General features: G+C 43.8%; 1 protein-coding gene and 1 long non-coding RNA gene across 4 annotated transcripts in view; one reads left to right on the top strand and one right to left on the bottom strand.

The window, feature by feature from the left end:
* SYNE2 (spectrin repeat containing nuclear envelope protein 2) overlaps positions 1 to 16332 on the bottom strand; it is a 282344-nt gene that overhangs the window by 95327 nt on the left and 170685 nt on the right. For all 3 annotated transcript variants that reach the window (XM_042943457.1, XM_042943458.1, XM_042943459.1), the window contains 6 exons: positions 14328 to 14525; positions 13655 to 13726; positions 12314 to 12424; positions 8942 to 9058; positions 5107 to 5337; positions 1255 to 1437 (listed from right to left, as the gene is read on the bottom strand). In XM_042943457.1, the coding sequence (XP_042799391.1) occupies positions 1255 to 1437; positions 5107 to 5337; positions 8942 to 9058; positions 12314 to 12424; positions 13655 to 13726; positions 14328 to 14525 (912 nt within the window). The remainder of the gene's footprint in view (positions 1 to 1254; positions 1438 to 5106; positions 5338 to 8941; positions 9059 to 12313; positions 12425 to 13654; positions 13727 to 14327; positions 14526 to 16332) is intronic.
* On the top strand, positions 5247 to 15951 carry LOC122222810. The gene is made up of 3 exons (XR_006203886.1): positions 5247 to 5638; positions 9052 to 9109; positions 15739 to 15951. It is a non-coding gene; the product is annotated as an uncharacterized LOC122222810 (long non-coding RNA).

The following is a 16332-nucleotide window of genomic DNA, read 5'->3' as shown; positions in this document are numbered from 1 at the left end:
CAAAACATTTTATGATGGTACACTATTTAAAAAATGACTCCCTTTATTTTAGTTCTACTAAAGAGACCGCATAATGGGAAAGTTTTATATGAAGTGACTAGGTTTCATTATTTATTACAAGTATATACTATGATTTAAGGTAGTTGTTTCAAAACAACTTCAAAAAACCATTACGTTTGATGAAGTGGTCATTTTATTTATTTTTTTAATTGTTTATTTTTGAGAGAGAGACAGAGTGCGAGCAGGGGAGGGGTGGAGAGAGAGGGAGACACAGAATCCGAAGCAGGCTCCAGGCTCTGAGCTGTTAGCACAGAGCCCGACGTGGGGCTTGAACTCACGGGGTGTGAGATCACGACCCGAGCCAAAGTCGGATGCTTGACCGACTGAGCCACCCAGGCGCCCCTGAAGTGGTCATTTAATTTTCTCAGTGTAATTCATCCAATGAACTACTAAAAACTAGGAAATGTATTGCTTCTCTGTTTTAAGAACAAAGTAAAACACACACACACACCCCGAAAAGAGAAATAGTACTAACGCCTATAAATGCAAATTTCCCATAGGTCCAAAACATTTTTTAAAAAGAGAGGACATATGAGGATGAAAGGGGAACCACAGAGTCTGTGTATCTGCAGCCAATCTTATTTCTGTGAATGTAAGTCCTTTGAGTAGGAACCACCATCTCCTAAGTATAGATGCAAATCTTATATAGTAAGGCTCTACTCATAAGACACGCATTTGCATTTATACAGAATGCTTTTAAAAGTCACGAGAACAGTTCAACTGCATGACACTTCCATCAGTATATGTATTTGTAAATAACAGAACGTATCCTGGAAACAGTTTTTCTATTTCTGATGTCTAACTTTAAGCTTCTCAAAAAAAAAATTTAATCTTCACTATTGGCGCTTCATTTTCCAGTCAAGTGGGGTGACACATTACCTTTAAACCTTATCTTTCTTTTACAAAGAGGGCCTACACCACACCTCATTACCAGTGAGAACCATCAATCCAGTCAAACCAACCCAATGCAGACGAACGCCGTCCCTAACAAGAGCCTAGGTAGGAAAACTGCAGGGCAAAATGGAATCAGTAACACAAGTCAGTGCAACCTTCCCTTACAGTTTGAAGATGCTTCATTCTCTCTTACGTAGTAGAATTTCTTCTGTGGCTGTCTTATCACCTCTGCCAGAATTCCTTCCTGGTGGTTCTATCAGATCATCTACCCACTCACGTCTATACGTGGCCGTGTCTTACCTGGTCTTCACTGTATTTCTCCTGAAGCATGATCTGGACTTTTTCCAAATTGCACTTCACAGTCTTTAGCTTCAAGGAAAGAGCTTCAGCCTCCTGATGAGTGGCCCCACTGTCTCCCGGCCCCCGATCTTTGCAGCTCTCTAGCAGAGACGCAACCTTGTGCTCAATTTCTGTTAGCATGGCCTTGGAAACAAAATCGTTTCATCATTCAAGGTTTTGGTCTTGAACAAGTATTATACTCTACGATGAGTCAGATTCACTCTCTCTACCTACCGTACACAACAAGTCTCGGAAACACAGACTGGAAGGGACCTTGGGAAAACAACAAGGACGATTTCCACATAACCCCTGAGCTTTTGGACAGGGGTGCCACTGAGCCAACCCAACTTGCAGACGTCACTCCCCACAATAATCTAAGTGACTCCATAATCACTTTAGAAAATACAGCTGAACATATCCAGCACAGCAGAGTGGTTAAGAACACAGACCCTGGGGCGCCTGGCTGGCTCCGTTGGAAGAGCTTGCGACTCTTGATCTTAAGGGTAGTGAGTTCGAGCCCCGTGGTGGGTGTAGATTACTTAAGTAAACAAATAAACGTAAAAACAAAAACACAGACACTGGAACTAGACTCTGTGAGGTCAGATCCCAGCCCTGCCACTTAGCAGCCGGGTAAACGTGGGCACCTTCCTTTGTACGAGTGTGCCTTCAGTCGTCTGTAAAATGGGGGTAATAACAGAACTTACCTCCTAAGGGTCCCTTGGAGGAGTTAAGAGTTAAAATCCATTCGCTCTGGCCAGTGCTCGACTACTATCATTTTCTCCCCTCTATCCTAACCTTTTCCTGTTGCAATCCGAGTGTTGAGTAGTAATAATAATAAACAGACAAAATTTGCACGGAAGTCTTTGAAAGTTCTTTCCCTTGATCTTTGCCTCCTCTTTTTCAAGTCAAATAAACTTCCAAAACATCCGAAGAAGATCACAGAAGAAATAATTTGGAACTTAAAACACTTAGTCATTGATACCACTGGCCAATTTACACACAGGTCTAAAAATAAATCAGCCAGATGAAGTAAGTTTCCCTGTAAGTCAATGTCACTGTATTCCTCCCAACAGATCAAGTTTGCTGTCTCCTGTGGCTCTGGAGCCCACGCGGTCACGTCAACTGACTGGTATACCATATGGCAGCAACATGCAAACTCACATTCTAGCCCCGGGATCACTGGGGCTAAAACTTGGTGTGTGCCTGAGAAGTTGTTCAGCTCTTTGAGAGAAACTTAGGAAAAACTGTCCTTAAAACAGATTTTCAAACAATCTATTCTTATAACTCCTCTATCCAAGCAAACTACTTGTATCCTGTACAGACTCTTCTAAGCATAAACAATATGGAATCACAGATCTTAGAGTGGCTACAAAGAGAATGTACTATAATTTTGTGCTCTTTTCCTCCATTCAGCTTTTTTTTTTTTTTTTTTTTCTTAAAGCGAGAGCGAGAGAATGAGTGGAGCAGAGAGAGAGGGAGAGAGACAGAATCCTAAGCAGGCTCCCAACTGTCGGTGCAGAGCCCGATGCGGGGCTTGAATTCACAAACCACGAGATCATGACCTGAGCTGAAATCAAGAGTCGGACGCTTAACCAACTGAGCCACCCAGGTGCCCACCATTTAGCTTTTTAAAAATGTTTGAGAGACGGAGAGCGAGCGAGCACGTGCACACGCTAGCATGAGCTGGGGAGGGGCAGAGAGAGAGAGAGAGAGAGAGAGAGAGAGAGAGAGAGAGAGAATCCCACGCAGGCTCCAGGCTGTCAGCACAGAGACCAACACGGGGCTCAATCTCACAAACCGCGGTCAAACCAGGTGGGACACTTTATATGCTGACAGCTGACCCCAAAACATTGAGCCAATCAGACAGAATTATCAGACATTAGCGGATCCAGAGTTTTCCAGGATGACATAATTTTTGCCGGCATAACAGAGAAACAAAACAATAGCTGTTTTGATTCACATGTTTTTAATAATCAAGGCTGAACATTTCTTCTCAAATATTAAATTACCAAATATAATTTGTTCTCGACTTATCCGTTTGTTCCTCTCCTTGGACCTTCTCCCACGGGGAACTTAATGTTTTTTACAGACTACTATAAGGCTTCTTATAGGTTTCAGTATTAAGTTGCGCATGCCATGGTGTTATATAAATGAGCCAAAGATGGCCCCTGCGTATTGGTCCCTATGTTGCTTATTTTTTCACAGCAGGCCAGCACCATTAGCTCCAATCCTACTGGCACCAAACTCAAAGCGGGACCCTCCATCTGCCTGCCATGGTTAAGACAAACCCTGGGGCTCTAGAAGACCGTAGCCTCTCTTGCCCCCTGGAACTCTCTGACGTCACCTAGATACACGAGCCCCTCTGGATTCCTTGCTCCCCTGAGTGTTCCTTTGCCCTCCTCCCCTTCCAGGTCGGGGTCCCACCGCCATTCCAAGCCACAGCCTCTAAAAGGGCGCCTGAAGAGAGGGACTTTCCCATCCCTTAAGATCCTGCCCAAATGTTGCCCAAATAAAGTTTGCTGTGTACTGCTGCCATCTTGTGGTTGTGTCCTTCCCTTGAGCAGCCCCCACATACTTGAACTCTCTACAAGTGGCCGCGGGAAGGGATTCTCTCGGGTGACCTAGGAATCCGCATAGGGTCTACCCAATTGGCTTATCGATCCCAGATGGCTGAAGTGGCTGGGACTCAACGTCTCCAACACCTCAAGGTTCAATTCAGCACAATGCTGCCCGGTGCGGTAGCACCTTTTCCAGACTTCCCCGTGCCTCGTCATCCAGGCCAAGCAGTGGTGCTAGTATTTAAGTGAACCCATCCCATCAAGAGCTGACTTTTGGGGTCAGAGGTGGGGAGCTGCCTGGGGAAGGAGGTCAGCCTGCCTACCTGGGTCCCCCACATGAGGCAGGCGCTGGATATTGTAAGACTATGGGCCTGAGTGGAGAAAGGACGAACAAGGTTGGGCTCCCTCCGACCCCAAAACGGGCTCCAGTGGGAGGAGCTCCCTGTGGCCGGGCCAGTGTGATGGGGTACTCTCGGAGGAAGTCTTCATTCCTGGCGTCTGCTATGGCAGACACGTGAGCCAATCAGACATTGGGCCAAAGCTGGTCTCTGCACCCTTGGAAAAGACACCTCAGCCATCGTGACACTCCATTATGCTGCCGTGATGTCATCCTTCTGGCTTCTCTCTGGAGGGATACAGGGATCCCAACCTTCGGGCTGAGTCAGCAGCACTACTCAAAGTGACTAAAGGCAAGTTTATATACCTGTCTCTTCCCCACGCCCCAGCCCTAAGAAAGAGTAGGAGCATTCACAGTAAAATGGCAGCAAAGCCCTTTTACACTGTACGTGCAATCTTGCAAATAACGATATTCGGTTTCATTTCAGATGAATGAAAATTCAAAGAACTTATTATGAAAATAAGTAACAGCATTTATCGAGCACTTTTTATATACTTGATACACTAGACACTGGTTCTTGTACCTTATCTCCTTTAACCCTGTCAAAGTCCTAGGAGACAACCTACCCCATGAGAAAAACGAGGTGAAAAGCCAATATCCTCAAGTTCACAGTTAACGTGAGGGGGGGCTGGACCTGGACTCTAGATTCTAGAGCTCTTACCACGATCGTCTCTCCAAATGCCCCGATTACGTAAATCTCCTCAAAGAATTACCCAGAGGACAAAAAGTTGAGGCCAAGACAAACACAGGGGGCAGAGTAACAGGAAGAGACACACTGCTGCTTTAAAGGAAATTCACCCATTCTTGGCAGGTGATTGGTGAAGAGGCAGGCCACCAACTCCGGCCCATCGGCCTTACCTGGCACCCTACCAGCTGCTGTTCCACCAACTGCTGCATGTCCGCGTTTAATGTTTCCGGCTCGAATGCCACGTTGGCTTGGTGCAGCCACAGCTCCAGCTCGGCCACCTGGGTCTTGCAAGCATGGAGGATGTCTGCAGGCTTGAGCCCGGGTTTCTCCACCGTGGCCTCAAAGTCCCCGTGCTTGTCAGAAAAGCCCAGAGCTGCGGCCTTGAGAGGTCGTGTGGCGCCCTAAGATAAACCCAAGGATAATCCAGCAGTGAAAAGCCACGGAGTCCAAAGTTTTCAGAGCTGAACTCGCAAGAACCTGTGAACTTCCAGCATTTCCCCAGTTAAAAGAAAACAAATAAAGGCAGAAGAAATAAGAAAGAGAAAAGAGAAATGCACCTCCACGTTCATGGCAACAATCACGTGACCCGGTGCCCCAGGTTTCCAAGGAGCTGATCTGCATGTACACAGGTAGTGTTCCCAGGCACGGAGGACGCAAATGGGCTCGCAGTTCATTAAACAGCAAGTGGGCCCCAGGAGACAGGTGAGTGTGAGGGGAGAGGGTGTGCATGTGGGTGTGTGTGTCTGAAACTTTTCAGCGAATTGGCCAGCGTTCGAATTTGTGTGACACATGATTAAGCAATGCTTACATTGCTGTGAGCTCTGATCTAACAGAAAAAAAGGGCTCTTGACACATGGGCTGGGATACAAGGTTACGTTAGAGTAGGTTAGAAATATTTTAGCGCTTCCCCCCCCCCAACATACATGCTACTACTCATCTAAATTTCTCCCTATTAAAAGTAGCTTGAGTCAAATAAAGAGCTTCGGTGGGGTAATCTGGACATTTTCCTCCTATCCTTCAGAGAGAATACCTGAAACAAATTTTCACTATCTAGATACTCAAATATTATTAAGGACTAGATGCTTCTAGTAAAAGCATGATGTAGGACATGTTCTGTTTACACTGAAAATACCTGGGTTGCTTATCAGTCCAAAAGAAAAATGTCTTCCAGATACCAAGTCCAGGCATTCTATTAATAATATATTAGATATTTTCAATTTGGAAGTAAAAGATGATCTGATACAGAGACATATTTGCTTCCAACATCCTTTTCCAGAATATTGGAAGATTCTATCGACCGTTCTAGAGAAATGCCTCTAGGAATAAGGATCGGTGTTTTGCACTAAAAATTATTGATCTCAATAAATATTTTATCAATTACGATTATGCTGAAATACGAAGTTTTCTATATAAGACTCTGCTAACATTAGCATCTAATAAGGCACAATTCTGGCCGCAAATTTCTAATGGGGATTGTTCACAAGTGTATACCCTCCTTCAACTCAAATGCACATTTCCCAGTGTCTGTAGAATTTTATTTAAACAGAGAGCTTTCAGTACAACAGAAGTAAACAAAATAGGCAGGTGGTAACAAAAACATGCAGGGTGTGAAAATATTCCTTTTTCACACACATGGGGAGTATCAGGAAAGCTGGCTTAGCAGAAGTTCCCCTTGACCATTAACTTCACATATGTTTGCTCTTTTCTGCCAAAACGCACTTTCTCCCTTGCCTTCATCAGTATTTTTTTTTTTCAAGAATCCCCTTCTTAAGGAGGTCTTCCCTTGCCCTGTGATTCTCAGCAGAGTCGGGTCTACGCTTGGATTCAGCTGGCTTCAATTTTCTTTTTGAATTGTGGTTTTTTTAAATGTTTATTTATTTTGAGAGAGAGCAAGCAGGGGAGGGACAACGAGAGAGAGAAAGAGAGAGAGAGAGACAGACAGACAGAGAATCCCAAGTGGGCTCCATGCTGTCAGTACGCAGCCCCACGCGGGGCTTGAACTCACGAACCGTGAGATCATGACCTGACGCTTAACCCACCGAGCCACCCAGGTGCCCTTTAATTGATTTCTTTTAAAAAGCAACACTTGTGTGATTGTACAGCCAGACACCCAATTGCTAGTCATCTGATTGTTTTCTAGTTTTCAGGTATTGCTATAATTTAGTGGCAAAGCTTTTAGGATCCTCTTTTTTTTTTTTTTTTGTCACCTGAGGTAACAATCAGTAATATTAATTAATTAGTCTGTAATAACAGATTTACCATCCATCCACCTTCTTTATTTATTCAAAAACATGATCGGAGCACCTAATCGTATACCACACACATTTTTTAATGGCAATATTGAATTTCTTTGCTTTTTCACTCACTGAATTAATCAGAAAACAAGGAAGCTGGATCACTAATCTGGGTTTTATTTGCTAGTTATTTAAAACCGAAAAGAATCCAAAGGTGAATGGGAGAAAAAAAAGAACATTTGCAACCATAGAAACCGCAATAGCTAAAGGTGGCCTGGGAAACCTGCCAGTAACCAGTTCATCCACCTCTTTTCATAGTCAAAGAAACCCAAGTTCGTTTAACGCTTAAGCAATTCACACACCTCCCTTTTCACCACATTGCTTCTCAGAAGCTCAGGCCCAAACATAAGTTGTTCGCCTGAGGTCACAAGGCTCTGTTATCTTTTAGCCTAGAGTCTACAGTTTTTTCCACAATCACACCCCTGCTGAATATCTTCTCTAAATGATAGCCCCAAATTCTAAAAGCAGAAATGATTTAAGTGGGTATTTTATGACTGCACATCTTGAGGGGCTAAAAAGTATTACCACCATTTCTTGTTAAAGAGAATCATGGCATTTCTACCGCGTAATTGTAAATTAAACGACCTAACTCTCTTTTGGGCTCTAGGGCCAGACCCCCATGCTAAGTGTGATACACAGATCCTCTCATTATCGCCCACCACAAGCCTTCATTATTTCCAGTGCACAGATGAGGAAATTGAGGCACAGAGAGGTGATTCAGATTGCCTGTGGTCACCCAACAAGTAAGCAGAAGCAGGATTCAATCCCTGATTTGCATTATGCCTTGGGGTCTCCAAGTCCACATTCTTCTCGTGACCTTGCCAATGCTCTCGTATCTAATTTGCCTCTCAGTTCGTGAATGTCCTACTGCTTGGTTTCCGCAGCAACAGGATTCCGTTAAAATGCAGGTGAATTTTCTGGCGGTGGCTGTATGTCATGCCAAAATACCAACCCTTTAAATTTACCCCTTAATATTTTACGGTCAATTCTACAAATGCCCGTAGGTCGCCCCCCCCCCTCCCCCCACGAGCACCACAACACACACACACAAACACTTGTTCTGAAAGGCAGGATTGCCTGGCTCAAGTGCAATACCCAAGTGCACCTGCACGAACACTAGCCACGCCGTCGGGATGGCGTGGTGGCGGTGTATTCTGAGGCCAAACCTACCCGGGTTTCACGTCTTTCAGTACTAAACGTTTGAATTAGGAAGGCAGTTGGGAATAGCCTAGGTTTGACTCCTCACTCCTCCATTCACCAGCTGTACCTCCACTCTTTAAATTTTGATTCCCTCATTTGTAAACTTACGGTAGCTACTAATCTACCGTATTTAATCTGAGGAATAAGCAGCAAGCCTAAATGTTTCTTATGGGATAGGCAGTTAATCAATATTAGCTCCCCTCCACCTCCGGGGCCCTCATCAGTTATGTCTACAGAAGAAAGAAATAGTTGTTAGTGGAAAGGCTTGTTCATCCTGACAAATAGGTAGCAAGCGGTAAATGATTCATCGCTCTGTGCCGTGCTTACTTTCGATGTCAACATCGATGGCAAAACTTCCAGTTCTCCAGCTTCACGGCACACGTGAAAATGTTAAAGTTCACAAAGAACTCTTGGCTTGATACACCAAATATTGCAGAACATGGAAAGCTGGTCATCCCTGGGTGCTCGTCCAGGTGCCTGAGTAGTTTGCTTGTTACCAACAGGGACTTACCTCTTCTGTTTGGTTGGGACTCAGGGAAAATTCTGGGCCTTGCTCAGCGTTTACGGAGTCTGGCGCAAGAACTTGTGCCATAGCATTCTCACATGTGCTTATTTTCTCAGTAGCCTCCTGTAAAGAAAAGAACCAGAGGTCCAGAAAATTTCCTGCCCTTGCTGCCAGGTGAGTTACTTTTCCTGCGCTAGCTCATTTTACATTCTCGCATGGTTGCAGAAACGTCCAGAAAAGTCAAGCACATGTAGAGAAAAGTTTATTCGTTAGGAAAAAAACCAAAAAACCAAAACAAAAAAACCCAAAAAAACCCAACTTCCTCAAGTTTGTCTTTATTTGAAAGACTTAAATTTTCCAAAGCTCTCTAGCAAATGAGCATATAAGGAAATCTACAGAATTCTGTATTTAAGTGGATTAACATGAGAACTAAAATTAAATGAAATTATATGGTAAAGGCATTTCAAATAATAGGGGAAAAGATCAATTTACTAAATTTGGGAACTACTCAGGTATTTCACAAAAAAATAACTGAATCTTTGTCTTACTTCTAATAATGGATTCTAATTGTATCTAAATTTAAATGTAAAAGTTATACTCTAAGAATTCTTGAAAAAAAAAAAAGAGTGAATCTTTTCTAATCTAGGAGTGGGGAAGGACTTTGAAAGCATGAAAATAAAAGGAAACACTCCTGGTATTAGCAGCCTAAGAAATAAAATAATAGTATTACCACAAAAAGCATCATAACTGCAGTTAAAAATAAAACAACAAACTGGATAACAGCTTACAATGTGTTAATATCCTTAATATATTAGTTACTCTTATAAGTCAGTAAGGAAAACATCAACCCTTTTGTAGAGAAAAAAGTCAAATGGCATGAACAAGCAGTTCATAAAAGAAGAATACAAAAGTCAATAAACACTTAGTCAACATTCTTAGAATATAAATGTAATTTAGACCACTGGAGAAGTTTGGCTGAAGTTGAAAATATCCAATATCAGCTTGAGGTCAAGAAAGAGGCATTTCCATGTACTCCTGGCAGGAATAAAATTGATACAGTCTTTCTAGAGGGCAGTTTAAGAATATGGGTTATATTTTAAATGGATATATACTCTGATCCAGCACTCCCATTTATTAGGTTAACCAAGGTTAAACAATGGGAAAATAGGATATATACACAAATAATTAACATCACGTGGTGGGAAAGGTGTGGCTGTTCTAATCGACCAATCTTGCTCGTTCTACTTACAAGTTGCATGATCTTAGACAAGACAACTGGAACTCTGAGCCTTTACTTTATCTTTAAAGTGGGAATATAACCTACCTCACTCATGCATGTGATTACCAAGCAAGATGACATATATAAAGCATCTAGCAGTTCCTAACAAAACATTACTTTTTGGCTTCTTGTAGTGAAAACGATCGCTGCTATTAGAAAGGTAACAACCAAAAACTAAAGGGAAAGCTTAGATAAATTGGAAAGGGAGGACAGGATCATGAAGAATCTGGGATGCCAGGCTAAGAAGAATGCATTTTAGTAGATAATCAGAATCCATGAAAGATTTCAGCATAGCAGTAATAGTTTTTAGGAAAAGTCATCAGTGACTATTGTAGAAGATGTATATTTTATTTTAGGAAAAATAACTAGAGGCGGTAAACCCAAATAGAAGGCTACTCCAACAAAAGTCCAGGGCAGAAGTCACAATTGCCTGGAATAGGATGGTGGCAAAATCATGGGAGGAGAAGAATGTAAAGATTGAATGGACATCACCTGGCCACTGTTTAGATATGAAAGTGAGGTATCTAAGAGGACTCTGAAGTTTGTCTTAGACTCTGAGGGAACAGTGGTGCTATAAACAGACGTCGAAAAATTAGGAGGAACTAGTTTTGAAGGAAACTTGATAAAATGGGTTTGAGATGAAAGAAAAGACATGCAAAAAGAGAAATCCATCAGGAAGGTAGAAATGTAAAACAGAATTAAAGGAAAGGTCAAGACAAGAGATTTGATGGGATCACGGGCAGAGGGATGGGCAGAGGGACGACCAAACCTGTGGGAGGAGATAAAACTGCCCTGAGGGAAACGAGAAGGAAGAGAACAGAACACTGCTACATCACCTGGATGGGGCAAGTGAAAGGGATGGGGGAGGGGCTGCAGGTAGGTGAGACAAGAAAGTGCAGAATTAAGAAAGTCAAAGGGTCCCTCATTTCAGGAAGAGACGTTGCTAGGGACTAATGCTGGAGAGATCAATAAAGATGAGGACAAACAAAGGGGCACTGAATTGATGTTCCAGAAGGTCAATGGCAGTTTGAATAGAGCCAGGGGCAAAAACTTGATTACAAAAGGGGCCAAAGGTGAGGAGGCCAAGTAAAGATTTTGAGAGGTGAATGAGAAGCAACACAGTAATTGACTGACCCGGAAGCAGGATCAAGAAAGTCAATGCATTGAAGTACCACGCTGAGCCCCGTACAGGACAGAAACACGTAAAACATGACGTTGTTGCCATTCACCAAACCGTGTCAGGTGTACGCATAAAAATGTGGTAAGTCATAAGTGAGGTTCAGCATGCTGTCAGAATGAAGGGAGACAGCAGAGGTTTCTTGGAGGAAGTCAAAGTTGAGATGGCCTTCGTGGATGAGGAGGAAGTCTACCTCCTGGGGAGGGGGAGACCGAACACTTCTCAGACTGAGAGGGAAGGAACCAGTCAAGAGGCAGAGACTGGAGCTACAGGTCTAGGCAGAACCCTGTGTGGAGGTGTCACGAAACAAGTGGCCTGGGGGCTAGGGCAGAGGGTAGCCCTGGACAGGAGATGGGAACAGGAGGCATTATGGATCATAATGATGCTGGGATGTTTCAGGCACAAGGGGAAAACATCGCTTTCACATTAATTTCTGATGATTTTCTAGGTTGAGGGCATTTGCCCTCTAGTTTGAGAGGTTGGAGAAGATTTAGAAGATCATAGAGCAAAACAGACATGAACACGCATTATGCACTACTCTGTTCAAAAAGAGGATTATGGGGAGACCCCTCGCCACAATGACTTCCAAAAGAGAGGCGTGTTAGATGCTTTGAAACACTACAGAGAACCTTTTGAAGGGGGGCTCCTTTGAGTTATCTGTTGTGTTAGTCTCAACTCTCACATATGGAGTGCTCAGAAAATACTCTCCTGTTATCACCAAGCACCCAATAGAACTGCAAATAATAAGCAAGTACTTGGCTGTTTTTGAATTTGTGAAGACATAAAGGTGAGAAACTTAAAAAAATTCAGCCCGGACAGCTTCCCTCCCTAAACAATGTTTCAAACAAGAAATTCTTCGGACTTACTTCCCTTACTATCCCTGCCAGCTCCCAACCACGGAGTGTATTCTACTCAAAACTACCTGAATGATCGTTCCAGAGGATGAGGATGCTCTGTCTTCCTCCATGTCCTGGTCGTGCTTGCAGAGTAAAGACCAAGATCCGGAAGATCGCTCTGCCGTCTTCTCTCCATTCTAACACAGTAACCAACTGATTAGCAAAGAAGTAATTTCCTACCAACCTAAGAGCATCCTACTCCTCTCTCACACAAAACTCAGTTCACCAGGCAGTACGACTGTAGCCCTTAATTCCCCCTCTCCCTCCATTTGTCATCTCCTTCTCTGGCTAACTAAATCGTAGGGGTCCAAATGGGCTTGCTCTTCCCGAAGCCTAAAAAATACTCTGAAAAGTTGGAAGGCAGCTCACAGCACTCAAAAAAGGATCTTTAAAACCATGCTTTAGGAATTTAATCTGCTTTGGTAAATGTAACCTTAAACGCCATCTTTAAAATAACAGCCTGATAAACGGGTATTCTTGCTACTGTCAGAGACAGACAATGGTTATGGTAAATAGATCAGCTCAGAGGCAAACGCAGGTCTTAAATTAGAACCACGCTGCCTCCACTCTCCTCTCGCCCCGGAGCCTCCTCGGTTCTCATAATTGCCTCTGCCGTGGGGGGACATAATCAGATTACGAAGTTGTCTGATGGACTGAGCTGCAGTAAGCCTGTACTCTCCCTTGCCCTATCTACTCGGTTCCAGTGGCCTCGTCTTTAGGAAAGCAGGTGGTTCTGTGTGACAATGGAGCTATTTAACAATCCATAAAATGAGCACAGAAAGCGTCTAGCGATTACACGTGAGATAGAGAGACGATAAATTGGTGCAATTTTCTTCTCTTCGGCACAAGAGCCACTATAACTTTTGTCTTTAGGGTATGAAATGGAAATTGATACCAGGTAAGACAATTGTAAATTGTCTCATTCAATCAGCTCTAATGAAGCGGTAAGGATCAGTAGAAGCGTTAAGTTGCTAACGCAACTCTTCATATCCTTGGCAATGCTGTCTCAGACGAAAAAAGAAACCTGGAAGAATAAAGTTCTAAAGAGCACACTAGAAGCGCCCACCAGACAACACACTCTCAAAATTTCAGAGAATGTACTCGGAAGTCAGGATATGACCGAGAACTTCATTTTCTCCCATATGCCAACAAGTGTGTGTGGTTTACATTTATCCCACTCAGGCATGAAGTAGATTCAGATGCACTTAACGTTAATAATGTAAGAGAACAGCTTCAATCACCCTTATAAAACATCGGCATTCAATTTAAAAATCCTTGTGTTCCTATTCATTGTAAGCTCTTCCCATTGACCTTCTTTTAGAGATTTCGGTTCTAACGAAACTTGATGAGAAAATCAGGTTCCTTACTTCACTCTTCAGGGAACTCTCTTCCGCCTCTTCCTTGAGCGCCGGCAGGAAAGACATGGAACTTTTGTTCAACTGAAAGGCACAGCACAAATACTTGCAGCCAGGTTGAGGTTCAACATCATTAGGATCCTGGCCTGGCTGGGCTTTTATGCAGCTAATTTTTCACTCGCTTGATTCAAGATGCCCACCCACCCAAGCAGCCTCCGGGTGAGGCAACTTTCAGCTAATCCCGCCACATATCATGACTCGGTCAAATCTTTGATCATTTTCACCTGCATTGCCCTCTCTGGCCCCTCATCCATCACTTGAGAACGTGATCCCCTGGTGTGGACTCAGGGGGCTTAGAGTGGTGTTGGATCCATTTCTGAGTTTGCACTGGGCTGATTGGTGAGGACAAAGACACTTCACGGGTGACTCCCACCCACCTGCCCGTGGAATTTCATACACACCTCCTTCAGTAACTCAGGCATAAAAATTCCGGGTTGAGTCCAGAACAGACACACCCCAAGGGTTTATATTCCCTAGCGAGCAATCTCAGGCACAGTATCTCCACTTTAAAAAATTCCTATAGGCCATTGACATAGATGCCACAGGTTTTTCAGCTGAAAAAATAACCCCAATTTAATACTCTCGTGAAAAAGCGGGACCAGCATTAGCCTAAAGTCTTACCCACCTTCCACTCAGAGCCCTCCCTCTCAGCCACTCCTTCCTCTTCTGAGGTTCTGGTTGATGGCATTTCTTGTTCCAATTCCTGCTGGTCTCGCTGTAAATGCTGGTGAAGGTTTAGTATGGCAGCCTTCAGGTCCACCAACAGGTCCTCTTTCTTCTGGTTCAAACTCAGAATCTGCTGTTCCATACCTTCAATTTCTCCCTGTGCGGAGAGAGAGTTTGCATTGCATTGGGCGGTCTGAGGCCTGTGCATGCCCCCGGGAGCTGTGTCGTTCGGTAGAAGGCAGGACGAGTTTCCTATGCTGTTTGGCAGGCAGCACCAGGAGCGAGTGTCTGCCTTGGCACAGGTCCTCCCCATCCTGGCAGCGTTTCCAAGTGACCTGGTGAGCACTTATGAGCTCACTTATAGGATGACTTAGGCTCACCTGACACTTGGTCTATCAATTCTCTGGGAGGAGGGTCAAGCCAAGGCTCAGAGATTTGTAACAAGCTTCGTGGGGGGCCTGGCATATGCAGGCACCGATCTAGTGGCAACAGGACTGACTACCCGAATTCACAGGCTCAGGGCCTGGGAAGCTTCTCAGGAGATCTGTAAGCAGACTAACATTCAGGAACCACTGAGAGAAAACAGGGTGAGAAATCTCAGGCTTCCGTCATTGCTTCTGAAGCATTCTTTCGTATTACCGAATTCGTTTACTTTTTCCTCACAAAGTTTCCTACCAAATGGGAATAAACAAGCAAATAAAGGTAGTGTGAAGTGTCACTTACCATGGGAATGATGGACAGATGATTTCAAGCTTTATAACGTGACTTTAAAAATTTGTATGATTGGGGGCCCCTTGCCTGGCTCAGTCGGCTAAGCGTCTGACTTCGGCTCAGGTCGTGATCTCGCGGTTTGTGAGTTTGAGCCCCACACGGGGCTCTCTGCTGTCAGTACAGAGCCTGCTTCGGATCCTCTGTCCCCCACCTCTCTCTGTCCCTTCCCTGCTCTCGCATATGTGCTCTCTCTCTCTCTCAAAAATGAATAAACAAAAAAAGCTTTTAAAATTTCTTGTCTGATTGATGTGTGGGAATAAAATGTCTTATATGTGGGTAGAAGTAGTTTGTCCATCTAAGACAAATATAGAATATCAGAATCGTAGATTTGGAGGAGAGAGCAGGTGTCTGATCTAGCATCCTCCTCTCTAGCACCCCTGAAAGGCATCATTCCATCTCTGCATGAGCCTTGCAGCGAACGCTGCATCAGAAGACAACCTGCTCCTTATCAGCAAAGCTTCCCGTATTGGAGTTCTGTTCCTAATACAGTCCTTAAACTCCTGTTCATTTGTTTCCTCCTTCCTTCTTTCTTTCCATCTATCGATCCATCCATCCTACACACATTCATAGAATCATTACTTTTTTTTTTTTTTTTACAGAGAAATTTACTATGTCTCCAAGTATAAGTGAGGGTTCTGAAGTCCAGAGAGGTGATTTTTCCAGGGCTGCAGCTCGCCAGTGACAGAGCACAGACCTGGACTTCCTGACATCCCACCTCCACGGTCTCCTGCTCCTGCCTACATTTGGACACCAATAACCCTCGTCTGTCTGAAGTCAAACTTCTTGTGATTGCTTTGGGAAACGATAACTGAATTAAAAAGGAGTTGGCAGTGCTGTGTGCGTGTGTCCATTTTCAATAAACACTAAACTTCAGAGGTATAATGCCTCCCAGCAGACATAATACTGTAGCCATTGGAAGAACCCTAAGTGAAAAAAAAAAAGAACAGTCTGCATACCACAATTATGGATGCACAGTAGGGCACAGAGCAGCCATTCTCAAAGTGGCATCTGCAGACTGCTGGGGGTTCACATTCTATGAGGTCAAGGTCATTTTCAAAATAATAGTAAAACGTGATTTGCCCTTTTCACTCTGTTGACATTTTTCACTATATGCTACGACAAAAGCAGTGGTGGGTACAACCACTGACATTTTATACGAATCAAGGCAGGGACATCAACTATATGAGTTACTA

This window comes from Panthera leo, chromosome B3 (genome assembly GCF_018350215.1).
Source record: "Panthera leo isolate Ple1 chromosome B3, P.leo_Ple1_pat1.1, whole genome shotgun sequence".
Taxonomy (NCBI): Eukaryota; Metazoa; Chordata; class Mammalia; order Carnivora; family Felidae; genus Panthera; species Panthera leo.
The sequence above is the reverse complement of the archived record's forward strand: the minus strand, read 5'-3'. Positions and strand labels throughout refer to the sequence as shown.